Source organism: Nyctibius grandis, chromosome 3 (assembly GCF_013368605.1).
Source record: "Nyctibius grandis isolate bNycGra1 chromosome 3, bNycGra1.pri, whole genome shotgun sequence".
In the NCBI taxonomy this organism is placed as follows: domain Eukaryota; kingdom Metazoa; phylum Chordata; class Aves; order Nyctibiiformes; family Nyctibiidae; genus Nyctibius; species Nyctibius grandis.
Genome location: NC_090660.1, coordinates 55293667 through 55320979, shown reverse-complemented (window position 1 = coordinate 55320979; position 27313 = coordinate 55293667). Strand labels below are relative to the sequence as shown.

General features: G+C 38.7%; 1 protein-coding gene across 9 annotated transcripts in view; it reads left to right on the top strand.

Annotated features, from left to right (window-relative positions):
- The window catches only part of PTPRM (protein tyrosine phosphatase receptor type M), a 522696-nt gene that overhangs the window by 326519 nt on the left and 168864 nt on the right, over positions 1-27313 (top strand). For 5 of the 9 annotated variants that reach the window (XM_068397300.1, XM_068397299.1, XM_068397298.1 and 2 more), the window contains exons 12-14: positions 1757-2030; positions 3176-3212; positions 8433-8507. In XM_068397300.1, the coding sequence (XP_068253401.1) occupies positions 1757-2030; positions 3176-3212; positions 8433-8507 (386 nt within the window). The remainder of the gene's footprint in view (positions 1-1756; positions 2031-3175; positions 3213-8432; positions 8508-27313) is intronic. The other 4 variants (XM_068397302.1, XM_068397306.1, XM_068397305.1 and 1 more) reach the window with 1 other exon arrangement.

Below are 27313 nucleotides of genomic sequence, written 5' to 3'. Positions count from 1 at the left end.
TGAAAATCTTTCTGCTAGTTGTGTAGACTTTGTTGTACAGAGCTGCAAAATATACAGACAGTGGCCTTCAAGTGGACACTCAAGACATTTGTTTGTCTCCCTGGCTGTACCAAATTTTACTTATACATCGTTAGATTTCTGCGTGGGGTTCAGCATTGGATTAAAACATGTAAATTTAGGTGTCCACTTGTAGATGTCTATGTGTGAGCTGAGTATTTAGTTATTATAGTCAGTGGAGCCTAGAAAGCAATTAAGTTGACCCAAAAGTAGACACCTCCTCGCTGATCAGGTCTTTAAGAATCTGTTGCCTGTAATGAGTAGCTCCAGAGAGTGCAAGAGTTGGAGAGCTCTATGCCAGTGCTCAAAGCCGCTTGAGTCTAGCAGAGCCCCAGCAGGTGCAGGAGCTCACTGGCTATGAGCTGGCTTGGTGACTGCAAAAAGTCATCTCTTTTATTTCTAAACCAGATTTGCCTTCGGAAGGAGAGTAGCCATAGCTGTGCAGTAATATGTCTAAGCCAATAAGCCCTGCTGGGTCCAGACTGAGACCTGTGGAAGCCCAGCCCAAGTGTACTTGTACTTTTGGCAGAGTCTTCTGTAAACATAATCATCTACCTGCAGATGACAGAGTGGGAACAACATGTCAGAAGACTGTATGGATATTTCATCTTTAAGGAACATACCCTACCCAGAGATTGCTGCTTTTTATGGATTATCAACTTGAAAGACCATAAATTGTTATTAGATGTAGATGATGTGCAAAAAATGTGACACATTGCCACTTTAACATCAGTTACCTATACTGACTTGCTTACCAGGATTCAAGATTCCAGGAGACAAATAATGATTAAGAATCACTGGCCCCTAATGAAGCAATAAACTTGCAAGCCAGTCCTCTTTAGAGACATGGACTTCCCACTTCACAAATTTGAAAGCACTGACTCAGGCTTTTACAGCAACTGCAAGGGTATAATGATTACACTGTTTGCATATACAGCAGAAATCACAATTTCTTTGCTCCTGCTTCAATGTCCATAGCACCTTTACCGTGGAGAGGGATGGACTTTTCCCTGTAGGTCCCAGAATGCAAGTACAAACCGAATTGCTTTGCAGAATGCAGAAACACTTAAAAACATGGTTATCTCTTAGATGTGTAAAAGTGCTTTGTCGAGTGAGAAAAAATTCCATCAAAAAGTGTTTTATTCTTGCTCAGTAAAAGTCAATATCCCACCGAAATCTGAAGAGACTGTAATGTACTCTATGTGTGCTTTTATAAATAGTTATAATGTCAACAGTTAAGCAAATACTATTCCCTGTCTCTTTGTAATTTATTTCTTCATTTTTATCTTACTACTCATTTCATTTCATTTAGACAGGTTAGAGGATGGAACCTATAGCTTTATACTTACTTCTGTGAACAAAATAATAATTCTACATTCTGTCACTAATCGAGCAAGCTTTTTCTGTACGAGAGTTCAAACAAGAAAGTGTTCTGTGCATTTGCTATATAAAAAGCTGTGGTGTGTATGGCTAGTTTTGTTTTTCCAAAACAAAATTAATTTATTTGAAAGCATGAATCTCTTGCACACATTCTTACACCTGAATATCAAAATGACATTTTCTTCCTGTGTCCTTTGCTTTTAAGAGTTCTTTTTTCTGTAAGTACTGGTGTGCTCTTATGATTTCAGGATGAGTTGACTGCCCGAGTCTTAAAATAACTCATACATTTCTTTTTTTTTTTTCCTTTCTACACTCTTAGTGTCTATCAAATAGTTGTTGAAGAAGAACGCCCACGGAGAACCAAAAAGACAACTGAAATCCTGAAGTGCTACCCAGTGCCCATTCATTTCCAGAATGCCTCGCTTTTGAATTCCCGGTACTACTTTGCTGCAGAGTTTCCAGCCAATGGTTTACAAGCTGCTCAGCCTTTTACTATTGGTGATAACAAAACCTACAGTGGTTTCTGGAACACTCCTCTTCTTCCTCATAAGAGCTACAGCATCTATTTTCAAGCTGCTAGCAGAGCCAATGGGGTAAGTCTTATGACAGGTGTGGTTTCATACAGTATTTGTGTGTAAATAGATGATTGGCACCAACTAGCAAGATGCCCAATTTAGTTGCTAATGAGAAAATGAAGTAACCGTGAAATTTAACACACTGAGTTTAAAAAATAACAGTTTTCCTAACACAATATTGCTTAATGGTTAAAGGTTATGGGAAAGAGGAGGGGAAAACAGCACATTTTGTCAATAGTGAGTAGGCAAAGTAGTGTGTTACCATTCTGTCTTATTATCTAAAAGCTGTCCAATGAGTGTGTTTGACTGGCTTTTTGTCTTTCTTTTCTTTTTTTTTGTTTTTGCTTTCTTGCTTTGAAGAGGAGAGCGTTGTGATTTCTTTCATTAAGTTTAAGCCAAACTTGATTGTGAATTTTAGCACATCTGTCTTGGCCTGTCCAGTCCCATTACCTTAGTTTGTAATGTCTTGAACTCCCATTTTCTCATTTGGTTGCCCTGACTGAATTAGAAACCACTTTTCTCCCCCCTTTCTGCAAACAGTAAAAGAAAAATAAGTAGATGGAACTGAAATGAAACGTGTGTAAAAAGGTCTTCACAGATCATGTTTTATCGGGCTAATTCTTCCTGGAATTGTTTTTCATTTCCTGGACAGACCTACCCAGAACCCTTCAATTCTTGATAAGCTTCGGCTGTCTATGCTGACAGCCTGGAAATGTTTTCTGCCAGAAACCATGATACCCCTCTTTCACAGTGCTCTGACAGTGCAGAAATGTGAAACACAACTGATTATTTTTTCTTTCTAAAATTGTCTAGCATGATGCCTCGAACTATACTATCTATAAGAAAAAGAAAAATCTCCCAAGGTCATTATGTTGCCAAAGTAAAAAAGCTGAACACTTGCCTGTGCTCTTGTGAATATCTTTCACATATTTTCTCCTTTTAGAGGACTCTTAAGTGAAATGTTTATGTACCATACCCAAGCAGTTATTGTCCATGTTATGAAAACACATTGGAGTTGCTTAATAAGCAGTTAAATACGTAATGAGGCACCTTAAGTGAACACTTCTCTGACATTTTATCAGTACTTTTAAGAATAGAATCATGGATGACTTTCTTTGCTTAGAAACACAAGATGTGACCTTTTTCCTCTTTATTTGACACAGGAAACCAAAATCGACTGCGTCAGGGTAGCCACAAAAGGTATGTTCATATTATGTCATATATTCTGTATTTGAGCCTGCTGACCTTTCCCTCACATGGTCTTTGCAAACTTCCAGAAGTGTCTACGTTGCTAAAGGCTAATCCTATTACAGAATTTTAAATTATTCATTTGCGTCTCTAGCTGAGATTTAGGAAGTTTGTTTGTTTGTTTGTTTTTAAAAATAAACGTATTACTCATTTTTAGTTGTCTACTTGAGCACGGGGCTTTTAAAATTTATTCTGTGGGTTTTTATATGATCTCACAATAAATATTTTTTACTTTCTATATATAGCGGAATTGTAAAATTGCCAGTTGCGGATTGCATACTAGCTGCTTATACATCCGTAGTGAAAAATTACCCCTTCCCCTTAAGCAATTATCTTATCTTAATTGCTTTATAAAAGAAAAGTGGAGAAATCATGTTCTTCATTTTCATGGTACAGATCAGCTATATTTATTGAACTGTCAGCTCATGATATTACCATTCGTGAGACAAGTTTGTATAATTGAAACAGTGCTAGTTATAGGTTTGATCCCCAAACAGGAAAAGATAAACATGCTGCTGATGTATTTAACCTTGGAGGCTAGGATCTGTCTGTGATTATCTTTCTAGTCTCACTTTTTAAGTACCTCTAGCTGGTGACAACTTCAAGGCCTCAAAAAGAAGTGATGGGATAGTATTATTATTTGGAGACTGTAATAGAGGAAAAAAAAAAGTAAGCACTGCTGTGAGTAGGAACAGGTAATACCACCTTGCAGTTTGGGCACCTGGTAAGAGTATGAAACAAAAACTACTTCATCCCTGTACCACTGTTCCTTGCAGGAGATCATGCATATCTCATAGTGACTATGCTTAATGTAACTGATTCCACTATGATTTCCTTTACATGTAGACTCCACAATTCCACCACTAAATCTAAATAGGATGGATGACAATCTCATTACTTAAAAGTAACAGAAATGTTAGCATACGTTGCCTCTGTTGAAAGGCTGGATCCTCCCTAATGTGTCAAATACAGTTTTTAAGGCTCCTTGAACTGGTTCCTGGGTTGTTGTTTTTTTCCAAACCAAAGGAAGTGATTTTAATTCTAATTTACTGACTGCTTACTAAACCATAGAAAACTTTCAAATATCTGAACTAAAAGCCAATAAAATATAGATGAGAGAGTAATTCCAGATTCAAGTGAAATCCTGTGGTGTTCTTTTCCAGTAGCTTCAGTGATACCAGGAGTGGACTACATTACCTCAGAAATCATAATAGGTGATTAGAGGAATGTTTTTAAATTATTTGAAGATTTGTATTCCTAATCACTAATGGATGTTCAACTATTTCAATTACTGGACTGACTGAAAAATCTTACTCTCTCGTTTGAGATGTGAGGGTAAATTTATGGATTGGAATAGCTCCCATAGCAACAAGCTACTTTGAGCTAACCCATTTGGCAATGGAGATGTGAGAAATGCAGCTTTTATCTTAAACAAATTTCCATACATTTCTGTTTTAAAAGCATGTTTCAAAATTCTTCATAATACCTTTGTGAAACCTGTAAAATAATGTGAGGGGTTGTTGTGAGGACTTTGAAACCAGAGATGTCCTCAATGGCGTTTATAGTCCCTGATGCAAAACTTTTTTGAAGGGCTTCTGTAAAGCACTGATTTCCATGCTTATAAACTGAATGTCTCTATTATGTTTTTAAACTATATTAATTTTTAAAAATAAAATGGAGACCATGATGTATTTTAATATTATATTAATCGTACCTGTCTATACAGATTTTTTCCCTTTAGATCTAACAGAGATACTTGAGAGAAAAGCAGACTTTTGTGCCCTCTTTAGGCTTCCCACACATGGACTAGAAAAAATAGCAAAAATGCTTAATGTCTGTAGGTCAGAAGTCACCACACCTGCAGTGGGGCAAGACAGAGAATTGTCCTCTCTTGTTCACCACCCCTTCTGTCCACACCTCTCCCAAACAGCTTAGTGCAACATTCACATTGCCTGTACCCCAGGAAACAAAGGCTACTCTGACCACTGTGCCTTATCTCTTACAGACACGCACCATTTCCACTGAATTTTGTGACTACGGTATAGCTACTAGACAGTAAGCTACATAAGCTCTATCATGCGCTCGTTGTGTCCATCTATTTACTACAGTGCTTCTTACAACTAAGGTTGTGCATGCTCTCCACTACAACATCTAGTTTTCGTACAGTAATATAATTTCTGAAATGTTTGTGTTCTGGGCTTCTGTTATCTTTAAAAGTACAAGTTTGGTGGATTTTAAAGCTAAAAGGAAGTGCTTTAGACCATTCACGTATAAACCTGGTACAATCTTTTAAATTAAGGTCTGATCCTGAAAATACATACAGCCTTTTGTAGGCCATTGGAGTTAGTAGATATACTCTAGAATTGATTATGTATGTGGGAAAACATATGCTTTTAGGCCCTAATCAAGTCAGTTATGTACCTGATTGTGAGCACAAAAAATAATCTCACGGACTAGATTGCAACTATTCTGTCTTAAAGTAGACATGTAAGTATTTTACTGGGTAAAGACCTGTGCCATAAAGTATACCCTGTAAAACAAACATGACAGTGAAACCGACTGTCTGCTTGTTTCTTGATTCCCTGACTGCAGAAAGCTTCTGCAATTCCATTCCTGTGGAATTTCAGGATTGCACCAAGTGCATTGGCAGCCCCTTCTGGGATCCAGGTCACCCAAGGCAACCTCCAAGCTGCTTCACTGAGCCAGCTGAGCTTGGCCAAGCCACCTTGTTGTCTGTATTAAGGGCATATGGTTAGCCTGTTTGAAGTCTACCCTCAGGACCAACATGGGAGTTCAGAACCTGACGTGAGCATTGGTATATCGTTTGCTAGCTGTGTTTCCTTGAATTATCCCAACTCCAGATAATCTAAAAGTTTTTTGTGCCCTTGAGACTTTAAGATCATTGAGATTCTATTTTATCACTGAATTTTGCAGCATTCATACCATGGCCCACTGTATGCTTTTGTATTTTTTGTTAAAATGAATTAGTGTAATATGAAGATACAGAGCTTTCTTGCCCCAGATCCAGCAGAACCCTTGAGTAGGTACTTCACTTTTCACTCCAGTTGATAGCAACAGGAATAATGCATGTGCTTACTGTCAAACATGTGCTCAACTGGCACATGCTAAACTCTGTTGCTGGATCAGAGCCAAAGTGCACTGGATAGCCTATTATCATATCAACAGGCTTCTTGTTAGAGAAATACAGCCTAACTCTAGAAAAGTACAGCCTAACTCTAGCGGGTCAAATGCATGTGTAGGGTCTGTAGCTGGATAATACTTTCTCATTCCATAAAGTATATCTTAAACAACCTCAGTTTGTAACATTTACCAAAAAAAATGCTCTTGTTTTATGACCATTATATTCTTACAAATGAAACCTCTGTTAAATGTGTTCTTTTAGAGATCATATAAAAATCCTGATTGCAATGACTATAAGTGTAATTTCGGATCAGAACATTGGGTTTTGTAGAACTGAAAGTTCTCCTCCTGCTTCTGCTGAAGTCAAAGGGAACCTTTGCCACTGACTTTGCTAGGAGAAAGATCAGACAGCATATTCTTGTGATGCGGGGTCTTCTGATCTTAGTTTTCTGTAGAGAAAGGCTTGTAGGACCTCTGTGACTATTTGGTGTATATAGAAATGTGGGGACTGCAGGGTTTCCACTCCCATTATTTTTGACAAGATAATTAAACAAACAAACAAACAAAAATCAGGAAGAGATTTTTGTACCAGTGGTAATAAAGGTTGTCATATTTTGCTTGAAATATGGATTTCATATACCTACTTTTTCTTCAAGCTAAGTGACTGTAAAATCTCAGCAGACAAAGTTGAAAACATTCCAAAACTCCTCCAAGTTTATTGCTATCAACTTTGTGGTGTTTTGTGATTTATATTAAGACTATATTTCCTGATATGACTTACAACGCTGTCTGGGTAGAAACATTTTGGTTATCTCCCAGGATTGCAGTTCTCAAGAGGGAGACATTATTGTTCTAATTTTGCAATATTGGAAGGCTTTCATTAATTATGAGAGAGAAAAGGATATTATAATATTTTAAATCCAATGGCAACACTACTCTAACAGCTACTATCAACACTGTGTTTCAGTGTTGCAGAGGGATATTTCAAAATATTATGCAGCAGCAGTTTTGAGTTTAATTGTCTGCAGATGGTAGATGATCTATTTTCCTTACTCGTTGCCACATTTCTAATAGCACCCAGGCTGTTCTATGTAAATGAGGGATCTTTCATATAATTTTGTCCTTAATTTTCCAATATTTTTTCTTTGCATCATTCTCCAGCTGCATCATGTTGGATCTGACCTTTTAATTTTTTTTATATTCCTTAATATGTATGTATCATAGTGTGCTTAACCATTTAGAGGCAATCATAGAACTGCTGGCAAACAAAGAAATATGAGATTTTATTAATGTGAGCCACAGTAACAGTTACCTATACCAGTCAGTGATTGTTACAGCTCCAACAGAAAAGTCTGAATACTTCAGGCACACAAACAGTTCAGGGTTTTTGGCTTTTTCTTGTCTTAGTGGCAAAACATGAACTTGAAGCACGGATCTCAAACAGTTATGTACATACCTAACGCTCAGTGCGAACTCTCAGTGGTCATTCTTTGTATGCTGAAAGTTAAGTATATGTGTAGTGTGTGCATTTTCAGAACAAAGACCCAAGTGGGTACAAGAAAAATGAATCTTAGCTACCTCAAAAGCATTTTACGTGAAAATTATCTTAAAAAAGAATTATAGGAAAAATGTATTATTATGAAGTAGGAAAACAAAAAGTGAAACTAATTCAAATTGCCTGGAGAAGTTCATAGTAGAGTAATCTGAATAAGCAGTTAACTTTCACTTAGAAAGCCCAGTGCTTTGAGTAGCAGAGCCAAAGAGTCTCCAGTTTCCTCAAATGCATTATATGTAAATAATGTGCTTTGAGTCCTCTTCCTGAATGAAAGTCACGTACAAAAGCTTATTAATTTGCAGAATAATCAAACTAACAACTGAAGATGAAAAGGAACTTGTGGGAGTTTTTTGGTTTTTATTTGTAAGAAGTTCAGACAATAAACTATTGACCAAAATTATTCTTGCTGGCCTAGCTTCAGTCTGGCTTTTTTTTTCCCTCATGCATGCTGTCCTGGAAATCTTCTTTTGCCTTAGCTGCGATAATCGTGACTCAGCTTACAACACCATACATTCGCATCGCCCCTGCTGCAGGCGACGACCAACTAACAGGTCAGATGTTCAAGTATAGACAAGTCATCATGCCCATTTTGTCTCATTTTCTTTGGCTCCTTTTCCCTGACAGTTTCTTCATTCTCTGCTCATAAATAGTTTTCTATGTTAAAAGTTTCTTTTTGTTTATAAATTCTTCTTCAGCTCCATTAAATTAAATTGTGTGCTTGGCACCAAAACTTACACACGCATCCCTGTACGTACAACTCCGCTGCATGTGCCCATTGTGTGTGTGATCTGTGGAGTGTTCCTTCAAGCCTGATGTTGTAAAGAGATTTAGTCTTGCTCCATCCGCAAATTAAATGACAGTTTGAATATAGATGTATATCTGTGTACCTGGTTTTTCTTCTGTGTTATTAGTTCCAAGACACTAGAATTTCCAAATAATTTAGGCTCAAGAGTTACATGTGTAAGTTAGGACAAAGATCTTGTATTAATGGATTTTTTTTTTTACTGCAGAATGTTGGAAAGATCATATTTTCTGGCAATATTTCAATATGCAAAAAATTAAAATAAATAAAATGGATTCCTTTTTAATTATGTCATACGTGAGTTCTAGGATTAAAACAAAATAACTTAGCATGTGACATGAGAATGAACAAGACTGTAAGGTTTTTAAATCTAAATCTCAAAGTAAACTCAGTATCCAAGTGAGACAATTATTAGGCTGTGTGTGGCTTGAAGGCTTATTCAGAATGTACCAGAAGATATTCATGAACTTGGGAAATGGTTCATTTTGTGAGAAAATAAACACATGCATAAAGCTTTTGAGGGATTTGGCAACCTTTTTATTTTCAAACAGAAGCAAGGAGCATTAAAAACTCTGGAATCTAAGGTGAGTTTGATGGAATATGTAACAAGGGAAGTTAGACCTAGTCCATCAGCATTTAGCATATGATAAAATCATTGCCTTTTTCAAGAATATTGGCATAGTTACTTGGGAAGCACGTAAATGTTGCTACCGGGGTGTTTAAGGGAGAGGAGGAGTTCAGATGCTTGCCATCTGAATACTGGTATAGTCAATAAGACACAGTTAAATGATTCAGCTTAAGATAAGAGGATTAGTGACATGTCTGCTGTAGCTTTTAATTCTGGGATATGTGTTATAATAACAAAGCTGAGTGATCCATAATGCGCAAGTTGCCCTGTCAATCAAGACAAAATTGTTGCATGTATATTTGTATTATGTAATAACGTATGAACTAACCAGAATAACGTATTTAGATGATACCAGGAAGTAAGAGCTTGTTCTTGTTAGTACTGCTTGTGAGAAGCTCTGTCCACATACATTTTTATAGCTCAATTATTTTTTACTTGAGAATACAAATAAAGCTTTGAAGAGACAAAGGGATCTCTTCCATATCCTTGAACTTCAACGAAGTTTTGATTTCTTCATCACACGATTCAAATACGCTTATATATTTTTCCATATGGAGAATTAAATGTTTTTCTTCTCTTATTTTGTTTTTGATTTGTTTTAATGCAAAACTGGGTAGCTACAGGAAACACTGGAGATAGGCCTGTTCCACAAGAGGGAGATGGCTATAGTAGTTAACAATGAGACACCAGAGATATAGCTAGCATAGGACATCCAGCAATGTATTTATTTGGTTGCTTTGTCACTGATGGCTCATAGCATTGGCACTCTGTGGTTGTCTGTCAGATCTGAGACTGTTATTTCCTTTTTTAAAAAAAAACAAAACAAAACAAAATTATTCTACCAGAAACCGATTTTTATAGTGAGAAAGTATCAAATAATACCTGCAAACAGCATTTATGGCTGTCTGTGAAACGTAGTAAAAAGCCTCTGAAATCTCCTCATCATTTTTGAAACCCTTTCTCATGCTTGAAAGACTGTGATCAAAAAGAAAGAAGCATCTTCCTCCTTCTCAGTTGCCACAACTGCAATAAGGAGTGAAAAAACCTCACACAGCCCACGTGGCTGGTCCCATGACAGCAACAGGAATTCATGTTTTTCTACAGAGACATACTGTGTAGAGGTCCCTTAGGCAGACTTTTCAACTTCAAGGCAGCACAGCAATAGTGGTATCTGCAGTATCCATGAGGAACCCAAAGAGTTTCTTAAAGGAGATATACAGGAGCTGGATTAGACATGAGGAAGCAGGGAGTGATGCACATTCTCCCCACACTTTTCTCCTACAGGTTGCCAGACTGTGGAAAGGATCAACATGTAAAAGGACTACTTTATGTGGAAGTCATAGGACTATACAGCTGTAACTGTTAAATAGTGTTACAGAGCGTTTTCTATTCAATGCCTTTTCCTCACTTCTTTGCTCAGCACTAAAGTAATTACATTTGAGATCAAGAAATTACTTTTGTCTTTTAGCATTTGAGGAGATATATAACAGGTAGTAGGGAGGTCAAGGATTGGGATTTTCTCTCTTTCATGTGGGAAGTTGATGCTTCTTGCATAATGAAAATTTAAAATCTTGGCTGCATTCCTGAATATTGTTAGCAATTTTGAAAGGTATTCCTCTTCAAAAATATCATGATAATACAGCTCAGCTTTCAGGCCAACTCTGCTTGCACTCATTTCCTCCACCCTCGTGATCAACTCATCCTGGCCCTTACTGGTGCAGTTTATAAACAGTGCATTATTAGTTCTTCTTTGTTCTTCCTTTCTCCTTTCTTTTCATATAAAAATAAGATGACTTCCATCTATAGGATTACCTGCTATTTGCCCTTAATATGTTGACAGCCACTCCTTGCTTCAATACTCCTTTGCAGCCTGTAGCAAAGGGAACTTTTCCTTGCAGTCGCACTTAAATACCTACAATGTAGTTGTCCTTAAGTTATAGTAAAATACAACAGGCTGTAAAGGCAACTGTGTGATTTTGATTCTTACAAGCCAAAATAAGCAAATTAGTATTGTTAGTGTTAGTGAATATATTATTATCACTGATTCAATAGCTTAGTAACTAGGGAATTCACATTTAGGGGATAGTGTTTAGCTTTCAGTGTTAACCTTACAAAAAGTAGCTGACTTGAAATCCACTTAATTGACCCTATCCTCGAAAAGATAGGGAGAATATCTAATTATCTAACATCTCTCAGCCAGGAGAAAAGACTGTGTGAAGCATAGTGAAGTCCTCATGATAGCGTCTCCCTGTTTTCATAAACAAATATGGTTTAACAGGGTGGTTGAAATCGTGTAGAAGGTTAACAAAAAACTTATCACATACATAAGTGACTGTATGATCTTGACTTTAAAGTTGAATAAAAAATCCATGTTTTTGAGAAAGCCTGAAAGCATTTGCAGTTTGCTTCACTATTTTGTAAGAGATACTTCATGTAATAGGTTTAAATTGGCCATATTTGGTATTCACTTGGTCCTCATCTATTTTGTTCTGTCTGCATTCTGATAAAATAGCATGCTTGGAATTATGATTAGGATGTTCATTCTTTCAGGCATTTTCTTAATTGTTGAAATATGTCTGAGCTACTTATATTTAAATTAAAGTATTTCCATTTGTGATTTAGTGAAGCAGCCACTACTTTACTGGATATTATTAAGACTGATTTCCATAGAATGCCCTTTTTACTACCCATTTTTAATTACATATGCAGCTGGAAGGGAGAGTTCTGTATTGTACACTCTCCATAGATGAAATTCTTGGTACAAATCAGATATAGCAAGATATGTCAGAAGTTTTGTGGAATAACCAATACTTACGAATTGGGAAGAAAATTTTTAAAAAGATAGTGGCAATCTTAAAGCTTAAATGATTTTTACCCTGCATACCTGTAGTAAGGGGAAAACCGGGGGAGGCGCGCTCGCAGGTGCTGGGTAACGGTCTGGAGTAAGCTACGCGATCTCAATGTGAGTATGGAAGCTTCTCGTTTATTAACAAAGAAAGCAGTGGTTATATAGACTATGCATATGTTAATCGCGCGCCCCGATCGCACTTGTGATTGGTCCATAGGTTTACATATTCAGAGCCGTGACCGCCCCCTCCCCTCCCGGATGTAGTTTTGCTTCCCGCGAAGCAGGCACCACGGGGGTTCTTTGTTCTGCACCGTGCAAGGGGAGTGCAAGGTCGCTAGCTCTGGGCTTAACCCTTGCTCAAAGCCTGGGTTGCTCAGACTGCTCAGTGACTGACACAGGATCGTGCCCCTTCTCACTCAACCAAACCTCTACACATACCTTAAGGTCTAGATGAGCAGGGTATTTTATAAGCATGTTAAAAGCGGTCATAAAATAATCCTAATTCGTTTCTCCTCCCTTATGAAGTTAGCAGCATAATAAAATACACAGATTTCTTCAGATGTGTATTCAATACATAGTAAGATTTATTGCTGTAGTCTGGGTCAGATTCTGTTTTCAGCCATTCCACTGTAAAAGTGAAAAAGAAATCAGCTGAAATCATTGATTAAATTGCAACTTCATTGTATTTTTTATGTCAAGGGATTTACTCCAGATTTATACTGGAGTAAACAGTAAACACAGTTTGTTTATCAACACAAAAACCAACAGCATGAATTTCAGAAGGACTGTTTTCCTATTAATCTAGTTTGTTGGAAAGAACTGAGGTAATTTCTTTATCAGTGTTTGTAGTTTCTCCTTTACAGTGTAATGCATTGGAGGTATAGCAACACGGGCTGGACAGATATTCACATTCATTTTTCTCCATTCTTGAACCATGTAGCATTGATTTGGATGTATTCTGACATGTTGAAACTTGGAAGTGCTATTTGGGGTGATGGAGAATCCATGATTTCCTAGTTGAGACTACAGTGCTGTCTGTAATAACAAAGCTATGTGCAGATATGTCTGTCTGCAGGTTGAGGAGTTTGTTCTTCTCTTGATACTTCTGAACAGCATTTACATCAGTGGGAGTTGTGTATAATTATCCAGGGGAGAGCAAGCACCTATGTGGTGTAATGTCAAAGCCATAGTACGATGCTGTTGCAGGGCCAAGTGACAAGGAATGCAGAGTGCAAATGGACCAGTCTCTCCAAAGTGAAATTCTAAGCCTGTTCTTTATGTGATGGCCCCAGCGTTTCTTGTACTGGTTGTTGAAGGATTCTCGTCCTCTTGCTTAACTGGGCAGAATGCAAAGCAAGATGATATCTTCCTATGTTCTGCAGCACTGGCTGAATGCATTTCAATGGGCTGGAGTGTCACTTATGATTTATTGCCCATTTTTGTTCTTTTATGTGTTATATTTGTCATTTTTGCAGTGACAGTTTCATCTATAAAACAGTATAGTTACAAGAAAATGTTAAGAGGATACAGGAGTGCCATGGGAGCTACTGTTTCCTTTTGCCCCTCTTTTTTTCCTCGTACATTACAGAATCAAATGTCAGGTTTTCTGTTTTTAAGACAGTGCAGCCAAAGCACCTAGGATTTTAAACATAAGTACATTTTCCACAGAGCACCTGAAGATGAGCTGAAATTAAACAATTAGACAGGGCTGAAAAAAATGCTGAAATAACCCATAATATAAATACAAGCTTCCTTTCCAGCTGTAGACAATAGAGAACATGAGCTGATTAGAAGTCACTTACCAATGTGATTCTGTTAGCGATATTAAGTACTCCAGTTCATGTTTTACAATAATAAGAATTCTTACAAGGTTTCCTGAAAATGAAACCGTGAAAATGAAATGGGCCCAGAGAGTGGTGGTGAATGGTACCACATCCAGTTGATGTCCGGTCACTAGTGGTGTCCCCCAGGGCTCAGTACTGGGCCCAGTCCTGTTTAATATCTTTATTGATGATCTGGATGAGGGTATCGGGTGCACCCTCAGTAAATTCATGGATGACACTAAGTTGGGTGGGAGTGTTGATCTGCTGGAGGGTAGGAAGGCTCTGCAGAGGGATCTGGACAGGTTAGATAGATGGGCCAAGACCAATGGTATGAAGTTCAACAAGGCCAAGTGCCGGGTCTTACACTTTGGCCATAACAACCCCATACAGCACTACAGGCTGGGGGAAGAGTGGTTGGAAAGTGGCCCTGTGGAAAAGGATCTGGGGATATTGGTGGACAGCCGGCTAAACATGAGCCAGCAGTATGCCCAGGTGGCCAAGAAGGTCAACAGCATCCTGGCTTGTATCAGGAATAGTGTGGCCAGCAGGACTAGGGAAGTAATTGTCCCTCTGTACTCAGCACTGGTGAGGCCACACCTTGAGTACTGTGTCCAGTTCTGGGCCCGTCACTTCAAGAAAGACATTGAGGTGCTGGAGCGAGTCCAGAGGAGGGCAACATAGCCAGTGAAGGGTCTAGAGGGTATGTCCTATGAGGAGCAGCTGGGGGAACTGGGATTGTTTAGCCTGGAGAAAAGGAGGCTGAGGGGAGACCTTATTGCTCTCTACAACTACCTGAAAGGAGGTTATAGCGGGGTGGGGGTCGGCCTCTTCTCCCAGGCAACTAGCGACAGGAATAGAGGACATAGCCTCAAGCTTCAGCAGGGGAGGTTCAGTTTAGACATGAGGAAAAATTTCTTCACAGAAAGGGTTATTAGGCATTGGAATGGGCTACACAGGGAGGTGATGGAATCACCATCTCTGGATGTGTTTAAGAAAAGACTGGACATGGCACTTAGTGCCATGGTCTAGTTGACACAGTGGTGTTAGGTCAACGGTTGGACTCGATGTTCCCAGAGGTCTCTTCCAACCTAGTTGATTCTGTGATTCTGTGAATTAGCAGCCTTAGTTTTGAATGTGTTCAAGTCATTACAGAAAAGCCAGAGGCGCTGATCAGGGTTTCAGGGCCTCCTCCCATTCAGCTCCTCTTACTCTGAACAGGTCGGGCTGAGGTTGGTGGGACCTTTGCAACTCTCCTGCATAAACAGGAGAGTAAGGCGGATAAACTGCAGAGGGTCACACCAGCAGTTCTGTCTGGCCATTGATGCTTATGGATGGCCAAGGAGGTATGGGTTCATCCACTACCCTGACACTGTATCGCCAGAGCCAGTGGTGTTACAGACCTGGGACAGGAGCAGCTGGAGATGATCTCATGACCTAGAAGAAAGTATCAATCATTCCCTACTGTTGAGGAAGGACAAGTAGCCTAATTAGGTATATTTTGCACTGTAGAGACTGTTTGCCTTTTATTCAGAGGAGTTTAAAAGTTGGGTGCCACAGAATTAACAGTCAGTCATTGCAGGAGCTGTGTTACATCCCTCAAGTTCACAACTGATTTGGAAATTTGAGTGTTCCTGTCCATAGATGAGAGAAGAATACGATTCCACGTGTCAGTGTCAAATATCTCTTTCATGAAGAGTGAAACAAAATTTAAGTTAAGCCACTAAAGATGAGTCTGTCTGGTTCATCCTGGGTTGAAAAATAGTCTATTTGCTCAGCAATGTGTAAACTTAATATGAGGATATCTGTGAGGTGAGGCAGTTTGAGGTTGGATTGAGGGGGAGAGCACTTTTCTTAGTCTCATTACAGACAATGGAAACATAAAACCCAGTCATGAAAATAACAATATGAATTAACTGACCAAGATGAATGATCAGTTACTACACAGATGGTAGAGATTCCTTAAGGTTAAACTTAAGGAATCTTAAGTTTTAACTTAAGGAATCTCTACTATCTGTGTAGTACCAGTCAGTATCACATCTACTCCAGAATATTTCAACATCAGCAATCTAGAGAGATGCAGAAAATATAAAACAAAGCAAAAATTTTTAGAGCATCGTTGTCTGTCATATAATGTGTTATTTCATTTCTGTATAAAAAAATATGCCTCTGATTTTTACATTCAAAGCAGAATATGTTTTGCATGTGCCACAATGAAAAATTAAGGAGAGGCAAGGGAAGAGAGAGGAACTCAGAGATATAATTAGTAACTAAAAAACCTTGTGAATTTCAATGTTTCCCATCTGTAGTTATTGACTGTATTCATAGAATGCTAAGCAATTAGAATTTTAATTTGAAAGAAAATCTGGGACCAGTTGTGGGTAAAATAACCTGTAGTTCTTAGGAACTGCAAATCTGGTGTTTGTATCACTGGAGAGTTTAACAAATGTGTAATACAATATTGCATGGATTACTTCTGTGTTAATGTATAGGTGAATATTAAAATGTGTTATGGTTAAATGGAGTAGTACAACAAAGAGAAAAGTAATATTGTCGATTTTAATGAAAAGACAGAGAATATACTACCTTGGGCAAAACAATGTTTCATCAATTCACTCACTTTAGATTCCTTGAAATAACTGAAATTTTAATAAATATCTAAGCTGCATTTGTCTACTTGGAGTAATAACTCAACAGCATGCAAGCCATGACTGTAGTTATTGATGGGATTTTAACCTCTGCTTCTCCAGACATTATATTGAAAATGTCTTTTTCTGCAGTAATGGGAGTTTGACTGCAAGAGCCAATGATTTTAGAGCTCTGGGAAAGGCATTTGAGTATATGTGTGCATTTTCAAGTCTTTGTTTTTCCAAAACTTTGAACTTTCATTTCCTTTTCTTCATCTGATTTTCTGTTATTGCTGCCCACTAAGAAGTTTTTGTGTAAATAGAAAACTCCCATGCAAATGAAAGTTGAGTGATAGTTTTGCGTAGAAGTGAGTGGAAGCTGCTGTCTCACGCGATTTCAGGCTGACGAGAGGGGAAGTGCAGTAGTTTCAGGTTCTGTTCCATCTTTTGCGTTCACATCGGAAACAGAAAGCGCAACAGGAAAAATGGTAAATTGTCATTGGTCAGAAGCAAACAAAGTATTAATGAAACCTTTCTGAAGCAAAGTGGTTATATTTTGGTTATATTTTGCACTTTTCAGTATGCTGTCATTGGATTAGACAGCTTCTGGTTATGAGTAAATGTGTCAATAATTAAAAGTGATATGAAAAGAACTGATGAGGAAAATGGCTGTTTAAGGCATTCTTAATCAAATAGGACAGATGGAGATTTTTCTGTAACCCCTAAAAGCTACAGGAAATACATGAAAAATGAAAAGTAAATCTGTGATAACCATTCAGAGGAGGCCTAGTCTATTCTTGTCCCTGTACTAGAATCTTGGTTCTTCTAACACTGCTTCAGTTTGGACAGGTTTTTTATTGGCAGTACTGTAAACGCTTCTGATGTGTGAATAAAAGAATTGCTGCACTGTTTTGGCACAAAGACAGATTTAGAATTCTGTGGAATTATTTTTCCTTTCTTGTGCTGATTCTCCTCTCCAGTTCCTCTAGCCAACCTTCCTGCTCAAAACAGTGTCCACTCTGGGAATGCTTTAAAAAAATTTTTTATATCTTTTTTTCCTGCTTTTTATAAATGTATCACAAATACATTTTTACCTTTCTGCATGCATCATTGCATGTATAATTCCATTTATCTTTGAGTAGAATGAGCTATGTTATGCTTTCCTCCAAGAAAATAGGTAGATGGTGAGTACTGGTAAGTAAATTCTGAGAGTGTGGCTAGTTTTAAAGGATTTCTGAAGAACCCTTCATAAGGGATACAATGGGGAGGGAGGCTGGGGAGGCTAGTAGTGAAAATTACCAGGAATGTCAGCCTCATCTGTGAGCCAGTGGTGGCACAGGCCAAAAATGCATGGTTGTGCAGACGTACCACTGCGATTCCTGTACTACGTTGTCCTTCTGCCGCCCACTCCCCCACCCCTGTTCCTCCTAATGGCAAAGTAACAAGGCTCCACTGACTTTCCAATTGGAACTGTTCATTAGTGTTCCTGTAGTTAAGTCTTCAGTGGCAGCAAGATCAAAAGACAGCACCTCACTCCAATACTTCCTACCCATAGCTTCAGGTTATTCAGTTCCCATGCTGGATGTGATCCTTTGCATTTATCAATGGAAAATAAAATAGTTGTGTTTATCCATGCCAAGAACATCTAGTTCTATAGTTGAGTTTCACCCTTAGTAGATCAGCTCCAGAAACATTACTCTGATCTGACTTCTCATTTTCTCTGCCTGGTGAACACCAACTGAGTACTAGGAAAACCACATTTTACCTCCTCTAAAGAGAGCAGAATCCTCTTCAGGCTTCAAACGCACACCTTTCCTGTTTGTAGAAGATAGTTGAAATAAACTTTCAGGGATGTCTGATAGTTCTTGACACTTTTCAGTTGTTTCAGGAGTAGATCGGTGTTGAAAGCATGAGAGTCAACCAGAGGTCACCTTTGGCAACAGGTGAAATTCAAATGTCCTTGGTAAGGGTGATGATAAATTACCCACTACTTCTATAGGAGCGGCTAGAAAATGGTGCTGACTTGCTTAGAAAATGCATTATGTATGGGCAGGATCAGTCTGGACTGGCTGCTTTCATTTCCTTGGAGCTTATTTGAAAGAGTTACTTTTCTACCCTGACTACTGTTGGCTTGAGGTTATGTAGAGAACCATAAAATCAAATGTTTTAGGGCTAAAAGCTCCCCTTGTTGTACATTACACCTCTAGAACTTCTTATTCACAGAAGTCAGATTTATAAGATGCTGTTGCACTTCTAGTGGCTGCCAGAGGGACCTCTTTCACACAGCATCAGCTGGTAACCAGCCCTACATTTCAAAGTACTGAGACACCTGCAGTTCCAGCCCTTGTTGGTGCCTCTTTCTCAGACCTCCTCATCCTTATTCAGTATGAGACTTACATGTATACAGCTAATTTGATGCAAGTATGTTCTCATTGCTTTTCAGTCAACCTTCTTGATCAGAAATTTGCATCTCATGGAGTCATATTGACCTTTGTTGTGTTTGGGTAGTCAGAGAGCAGTTTGGTAAGGAAGTCCAGTTTCTTCTTTCTATAGTAGTCAGGAGGATTTTATTTTTTATTTCAGTGGCAGGGACTGTCTTCCAAATATGCTGTCATGACCTTTCCCTTTGTTGAGAGAGGTCTGTGATGGGCACCATTGTGTCTGCTTCTTCAGCCACACAGAGTGAGTACTTATAAATATGTAAGCAGACTTTTTTTCTGCATAAAATAGACTAAAGTGTGGGAGGGTACCTGTTAGGGCCATATGAAAGCTTAAGGTTCCAAAGACTTTATATTTTTCCCTTAGGAAATTATTTATTTCCAAGAAGGAGATACACTGTGTCTGTATATTCTAGACTTGTTATTAATTTCTGGTTGTGGTGTAGCTGTTGAGTATGCTTTAAACATCCCTTAGTGATCTCAGTGCTATTAAACTGCGAGGACTTACACTTTCTTTCTTCCAGTATGAGCGAGGGCTTCCAACTGCTTGGGTGCCCACTGGAGAGGAAAATTTTTATGAATTTTAATTATTTAGATTTCCTCAATTCAGAGAAAAGGGAAAAAAAGAGCGAGCACAAAGGTTGGTGGTTTTGTTGCAAAGGAACAAATGAGCTGTTTATCAAGGCTTGCTTGCTTGTTTTCTTGTAAGTCCTTTTTTTAAAAAAAAACAGTCTCCACAAAAATCCAGCCTAAGGAGCCTGGATTAAAATCCCGCTAAAAAATAAATTGTGATGAGACCAAAAGATACGTGTAGACTGGGAGCTTTATTTGTTTTAGGCATGTTTTGTAAAGAATGTTATTATTCCTGAGAACCAGAAGCACAGATGTTTAACAAAAGAAGTCTTTTTGCTCACACGCATTGACATGAATCATCCACCAGTGAGAGATACAGTTCGTTTGATAGTCAGTTAAATGACTCATACTCATCAGTGAAGTAGTACTTTGCATTTCTTTTCATGCAGTTCTTTGTCGCTCATATTTACATTTTTGTAAAGAATGTCACAAACAAAATTAATAATTCATAATTATTGTTACACAGTGGAGCCTCATTTTGATAGTCCCTTCTTAGCATAGATCTTTTAACAAGGCTGTTTTTTCGTACATTTAAAAACCACCAAATAAACAATGTACCAAATCAGCATGGTTTTCTCGTAGCAGTACAGAAATCTTTTTTAGGAAAGGAAGATCTGTACACAGCAATATATGTTGTACTGATGATCATAAATTACAGAGAGGGTACTCTGCTGCAAAAATATAACTGCTGTTTGCCCTCTTTCCCAGACATTCAAAAAATAGATGTAACAAGCGCTAACACGTCACAGAATCACAGAATCACAGAATCAGCCAGGTTGGAAGAGACCTCTGGGATCATCAAGTCCAACTATTGCCCTGACACCACCCCTGTCAACGAGACCATGGCACTAAGTGCCATGTCCAGTCTTTTCTTAAACACATCCAGAGATGGTGACTCCACCACCTCCCTGGGCAGCCCGTTCCAATGTCTTAATGACCCTTTCTGAGAAGAAATGCTTCCTAATGTCCAACCTGAACCTCCCCTGGCGAAGCTTGAGGCTGTGTCCTTTTATCCTATCATTAGTTGCCTGGGAGAAGAGGCCGACTCCCACTTCACTACAACCTCCCTTCAGGTAGTTGTAGACTGCAATAAGGCCACCTCTGAGCCTCCTCTTCTCCAGGCTAAACAACCCCAGCTCTCTCAGCCGTTCCTCATAGGTCAGACCCTCCAGACCCTTCACCAGCTTTGTCGCCCTCCTCTGGACTCGCTCCAACACCTCAACATCTTTCTTGAAGTGCGGGGCCCAGAACTGGACACAGTATTCAAGGTGTGGCCTCACCAGTGCCGAGTACAGAGGGACGATCACTTCCCTAGACCGGCTGTCTACACTATTCCTAATAGAGGCGAGGATGCCATTGGCCTTCTTGGCCACCTGGGCACACTGCTGGCTCATGTTTAGCCAGCTGTCGATCAGCACCCCCAGGTCTCTTTTCTATTGAGCCGCTTCCTAACCACTCTTCCCTCAGCCTGTAGAGCTGCATGGGGTTGTTGTGGCCGAAGTGTAAGACCCGGCACTTGTTCTTGTTGAACCTCATGCCGTTGGTCTCGGCCCATCTATCTAACCTGTCCAGATCCCTCTGTAGGGCCTTCCTACCCTCCAGCAGATCGACACTCCCACCCAGCTTGGTGTCATCTGCAAATTTACTGAGGGTGCACTCAATCCCTGCATCTAGATCATCTATAAAGATGTTGACCAGCACCGGCCCCAAAACTGAGCCCTGAGGAACACCGCTAGTGACCGGCCGCCAGTTGAACTTTGCCCCATTCACCACCACTCTCTGGGCTCAGCCATCCAGCCAGTTTTCAACCCATCGAAGAGTCCACCCATCGAAGCCCCGGGCAGCCAGTTTGTCTAGGAGGATGCTGTGGGAGACAGTGTTGACATACTATGACAGACGTCATAGGAGGGAAAATCAAGATACGTCGATTTCAACACTTAAATGGCTCCTGTGCTCAGCAAAACAGAAAGAAAACATAATCCCTGCCCTGTGTAAAAAGCAGTTTATACATGAGCACTTCCAAAAGAAGCCAGGAACAGAAAGGGAAAAATACTGTAAAAAGAGAAGTAAAGGAGACCTTACTTTGAGGCATTTACAAAACTAATATATCCAAGGTGTGGAGTAGCGAGAGAAAACTGAAAAAAAATACTGATCAAAACCACCTTCTGTCACAAATTATAACCTGCCCAACAACACCTCTTAGCTTCTACCATGTGGACAAAAAAACAGTGCAGTTGCAAAGGAGAACTAGGAACACTGATTTGAAAACTAACAATGAGGAAGGAGAAGGAGAACTTTCTCCCTTAGCTGGAGTTCCACGAGGAATAACAAAACTAAGACTTTGTTAGCAGAATGCATGCTGGCTAGCAGATGAGGACTGAATGCCAGTCACTTTCAGTATAAACAGACTAGCCAGGGTGGTAATTCATTTCATCTACAAATCTGTATGTGTTTTGGGTCTTCTCCAAGACAGTCACAAATCCTGGCATCCAGAATGAACTTGAATCTCAAATAAAATGCATGTTGGACTGGCTTGTCTTTTCATAACACCAGTAATGCTGCTGCAGACTTAAAAATGAGGGTACAGTTTTCTGCAATCGGGGAGGAGATGGGGGTTAGAAACGCTGAAGAAACTTCTGGAGGAAACTGGACATTTTGCACTGCTGCCCCATTCAGGTGTATTTTGCTGTCTGTGATATAGGATTGGAATTCCTGTTGATCATTTGGCATTTATAAGAAGGACCTACTTCTGTGGAGCACCTCTTTTTCATACCAGTAGCACAGACACCTTTGTGTACTTTCTTATTTTGTCATACTACATTTTATCCCAGACCTTTACTTTTGGCACATCTGCTTTTCCTACCTTTATGTTTATGAACCTTTATGTTACTTCCTTCCTTGGAACACCCTAACCAACGTCATCCGTAAAAACATGACTCTATCCCTCAAATCAGAATCACAGAATCACACAGAATTCACAGAATCACTCTTAAAGATCTGTTTCTGCTGTGTTACTCTCTGGAAATGCTGAGTGATACTAGCTAGCTAAAAGAGCAGGAAGGATAGAAGTGTTCATTTATTTGGGTATTGTAAATGCATTTTCCTAGGGGTATTGGCCTCCCTCTCCCACCTGCAATTGCTAAACCTGCCTATTACAGCCTAGTTCAGGTAGATCGTGTGCTTTTAGTGGCAAAGATTGCTTAGCTGTGTGTTTGCACTGTTCTTAGCACAGTGGGGCTCCCAATCTGATTTAGAGCTTCTAGACCCTACTATCATACAAATAATAGAAAGCAATAATGATAGTAGCCTTTGTAATTTGTGTTGTCCTTGGAGAGCATGGGCAGAGTCTTTAAAGACAAGTTCTCTGATCTTTTCAGTCTTCTTACTTTGTGGCAGGGACAATAGGACTCTGGTAATGGGTGTTTCAAGGAAGCATCACATCTCTCTGGCTCCCTTCTGCCTCGTACCATTTTGCATGATTTCTGCCACCTAATCACAGTGCAACTGTCACACAGGGTATAATGTTTCATTTTCCTGACTCACTCTGTGAAATAAGTTAAAAGTAGGTGCTGAGATGTGATAGTTGATTCGCACTGCCTGCATGAAAAAATCGTGGGCTGGTTACTAACACAAGAAGTTAGTATCAAGTTTGACTAGAGACTAAGACGATCTGGACTAAATGTTTCATTACTTTAAAGCTTTGTAAAGTTAGCCCTTAAGTCAGTCACTAGAACACCTGTGAATGAAATACAGTTGGAAAGGCTTGCAAGTGACTCATCAAGCAAGTACCTTTTGAGAGCTTAAAGCTGCAGAAAGGAAGTAAAAAAAAGACAGCATCCGTGGTCAGCCTTGAGTGGGAGAAATAAAATTATACGAGTCTAGTTAATTAAAGAAAGGGATTATTTCTTGACTCAAATAGGAGAAGAAATGTCTGGATTTTTTGAAAATTGCTTTAGACAATACAACCTATAGCTAGTTTTTAGTACTAACAGCTTTAATCTTGCTCCTTTCTTTGAAAGTGTAACTAGCAGCTCCTAGACTATTGGGTTATTTTATTGGTCAGTCTTTTCTATACAATGGTCAGTCATTTCTAATGACATTTTTTTGGAAGGAACTAATAAACATTGAAAAGCAAGTCCAAACTTTGTTCATTTACAAAGAGAGAAGGAGAGAGAGGTTTTGTTCAATTTGGTAGAGGTCCATTTCTTTTACTGAAGAACATTTTCATTGGTTTTGAAAAACAAGATAATGCTTGCATGTAAGTTAAAAGAATTCTATTTTGCTTGGCTAGTTCATTCAGTGAATAGTCTTAGCTTCCATTGTAAGGAGTAATAGTTCTGCTCAAACTTTTCTATCCATGAACTACCTACTGGATATTATTGTTTATGAAGCTTTGGGATTGATCAATAACTTGGCACTTTTGCCTACTGAGTGAGAAAGGAAGGAGACATTTTCCACCCAAGGAAGAAACATTTTCTGAAAAACACAAATTATTCCTATAATACTAATACCAGACCTGTATAACACTGATGAGAACTAGAAATTCTTCAAAGTGAGAGGGATTTTTTTACCCAGTCTTCTAGCCCAGTCTTCTAACCCATGGTACAGAAATAGAAATTTCACTGCATGAAGTAATTTAAGAATTCACAGTATGGCAGACACTAAATACTAGCGACTAGAATATAATTCAGTTCTCAGTCTGAAGAGGAGGTAAAATGCCAAGAAGTGGCTGAGTAATCACTAAACTTCAGAAGAGGAGATTTCAATACTAAGAAAAAGTTCATGGAATAGGTCTGAGAGTCAAAAATAAGTGAAATAAAATCTTTAGGTGTTTCATGGATACTACTTAAAAATATTATCACTGGGTCTTGCAAAGTACTGAACAAAATGGGAACCATGAGGGAAAGTCATAAATCAGGTTAGCTGAATGCCATTTTTTTTAAGTGAAGGAAAAAAAAATATTTCACATTTTAAATGCTGCTGTAGGGAAAGCCACAAAGAATGGACAATAAATAAGTAAAAGGGAAGCTGGAATCACTGAGATTAGTTAGAAAAATAAAGAACTAAGGGTATGGAACCAAACAATGTTACTGTCTTCTACTTTATTCAATGCAGGAAGCCTGTGGAAATACTTTGCTGGGTTTTGTGGCACCTTGGGGTTTATCTATAACTGTATCTCTTGTTTTTCACTTCTGGCAGCAAGCACTCTAGTTTGTTCTCATCAAGTAACGACTTTCCAAAGTCAGCACCTTAATCCTTTTTAAACTGGCAGGAAACATTTCCTTGTCCTTTCATTTTTAAGCAGCTCCCTTGAGCTGTCCTGCACTTGCTGCTCTTTACTGACCTATTGCCTTTCGAGAGGTGGACCACAGTGTATGTGTCAATTTGACTTTGATTCTTCTAACTCCACCAGTCCAGACAGTCTCAGTAAGAAAACAGAAGTGAGGTTATTGTGCAAGGTTTAAAGTCAGGCTTCTGCATGCAAGGGTAGAACCAAAAGCTTTAAAAGTAAAACGAACAAAAAAAAAAAAAAAACAATAAATGATTAGGTCCAGTGTTGTGAGGAAAATGCAGTGGGCTTAGCTCAGCTGTTGGCAACAATATACAGTCTGTCATTAAAAACAGATATTTTACTGGAGATATAGAACTCCACTGGTCTTGTAACCGTATATTTTTAGAGGCTCTAGGGTGGTGAAGGAAATTAAAAATTACTGTGTCAGACAAACTGGTTGAAACAACAATAATAAATAGAATAAAATGCCAGGACTAAAATATCATGATACAATAGTTTACAGTTAACACTATTTCTGTAAAGAAAGATTACATTTCACTCAACTTTTTTAGTACGTGTCAATACAGCAGAGTGAAAGAGAAACCAGACATCATTTTTTTAGACTTGCAATAGTAATTTTCCAAATCTCTCTTGAAAACATACAAACAAAGCTAAAAGCACAAATTGACATTGGAGTTCGTCAAGTGGCAAAATTAATTTCGGAGCGACTGCCGCTAGCTGCTTGGATCCCCTTACACACAGTTCACCTTTCTCTCCATGGTGCCAATGCAATTGCCTGTGTGGCTATAGGTTAAAAGTCAGTTAAGGAGTAATTATGAGGTGAGAGACAAATATTACTCTGGATCAAAATCTACTTATCAGACAGAAACCAGAGAGAAGTAAGCTGCCAGCTTTTATCATAGCTAATGCACTTAAGGGTTTAATATTATATGCTGTACAGTATGTCTATTAAATACCTGGAAGAGTCAGCGTTGAGGCAGCAGCTCTTGCATATGATGCTTGGTGATGGGAGTTAGCAGAATTCACACAGGACTATGAAGAATTTCAGCAGGACAAAAGCAAACTGAGTAAAGAGGTAGTGCCAACTCAAATTTCGGTCTTGATAAATGCTATGTAGTGTTCAGCGGAGCTAAATTTGAATGACTTTTAACTCGTAAAGGGTTCAATATTGAACACTGCACTGAAGAAAGGGATGCAGGTTTCACTGTAAACAATGAACCAGTGACCTGTCCAGTGTCCATCCGATGTCAAAATAAAACCAAACAGAATGCTAAGGGGGATAAAGAATACGGTAGAATACAACAATTTTTTTTAAATCCTGTTGTAGAAAAACTGAGGTATGTTAAAGGAATAAACAGTATTAAATAAAATGAAGAAAATTGATCCAGATTTTCTAATTTAGACTAAAAGACTCAAGGGATGCTCAAGAAAGGCGAAAGGTGGCAAATTTGGTTCTTTTACCCAAGTGAATTTTGGAACCCACTAACACCAAGAAAGGAGGAACATTCTGTCAGGGAACGAATGAGATTCTGAATGGAACTAAAGGAGAATTGAGATAATGCCAATATTTGTTTTTTTATAATAATGATGGGATTTTTTAAAAGGCATGTCAAACATCATGTTTCCAGTTTAAGACAATCTCCATTATGAGTCAGGCTGAGTCCATCATGGTGGGAAGCTTTATTCTGTTTTTAACTCAGGGTGGCATTACATGCACTTTTCTTAGACAATTTGAGATTATCCCTCAATTGGATAATCAATAGATGATGCAATATGGGAGTTTCAGTGTCCTGATGTTAGGCTCTGTATCCCTCCTCATGTCAACTTTCTTTGGACAGTTTGCAATAGCTGGATTCCCCAGCTTGTCCATGACTCCCAAGAGGATAATGCTTTGTGTCCTTGAAGGCATTTCATGAAAGTTGTGCTCCATGATATGCAGAAAATGTATGTGCTCTAATTATGATTTTGATATATCCTCTGCATAGTGTAAGTCTGGCTACTTCCACTGAAGTGAGGACCCTGTGCTGTCAAAGAGACACACGACACTGAGATAAAACACATTGGATAGTTGAGAGTTGTATGTGAAAATGTAGCAAGGCTGCCTTCAGTACTTTTAATGTTTAGCATTCATGATCCCAGAACTAGCACTGGAAGCCTTAGTGAAAGGAATGAAACCATAAGGCAGCATTTGATTTTAAGAAGACATTACCAATGAGTATTCAAGTAAAGTGAGGTAGCCTGAAGGAGATAATGAGGAATAGACTTTGG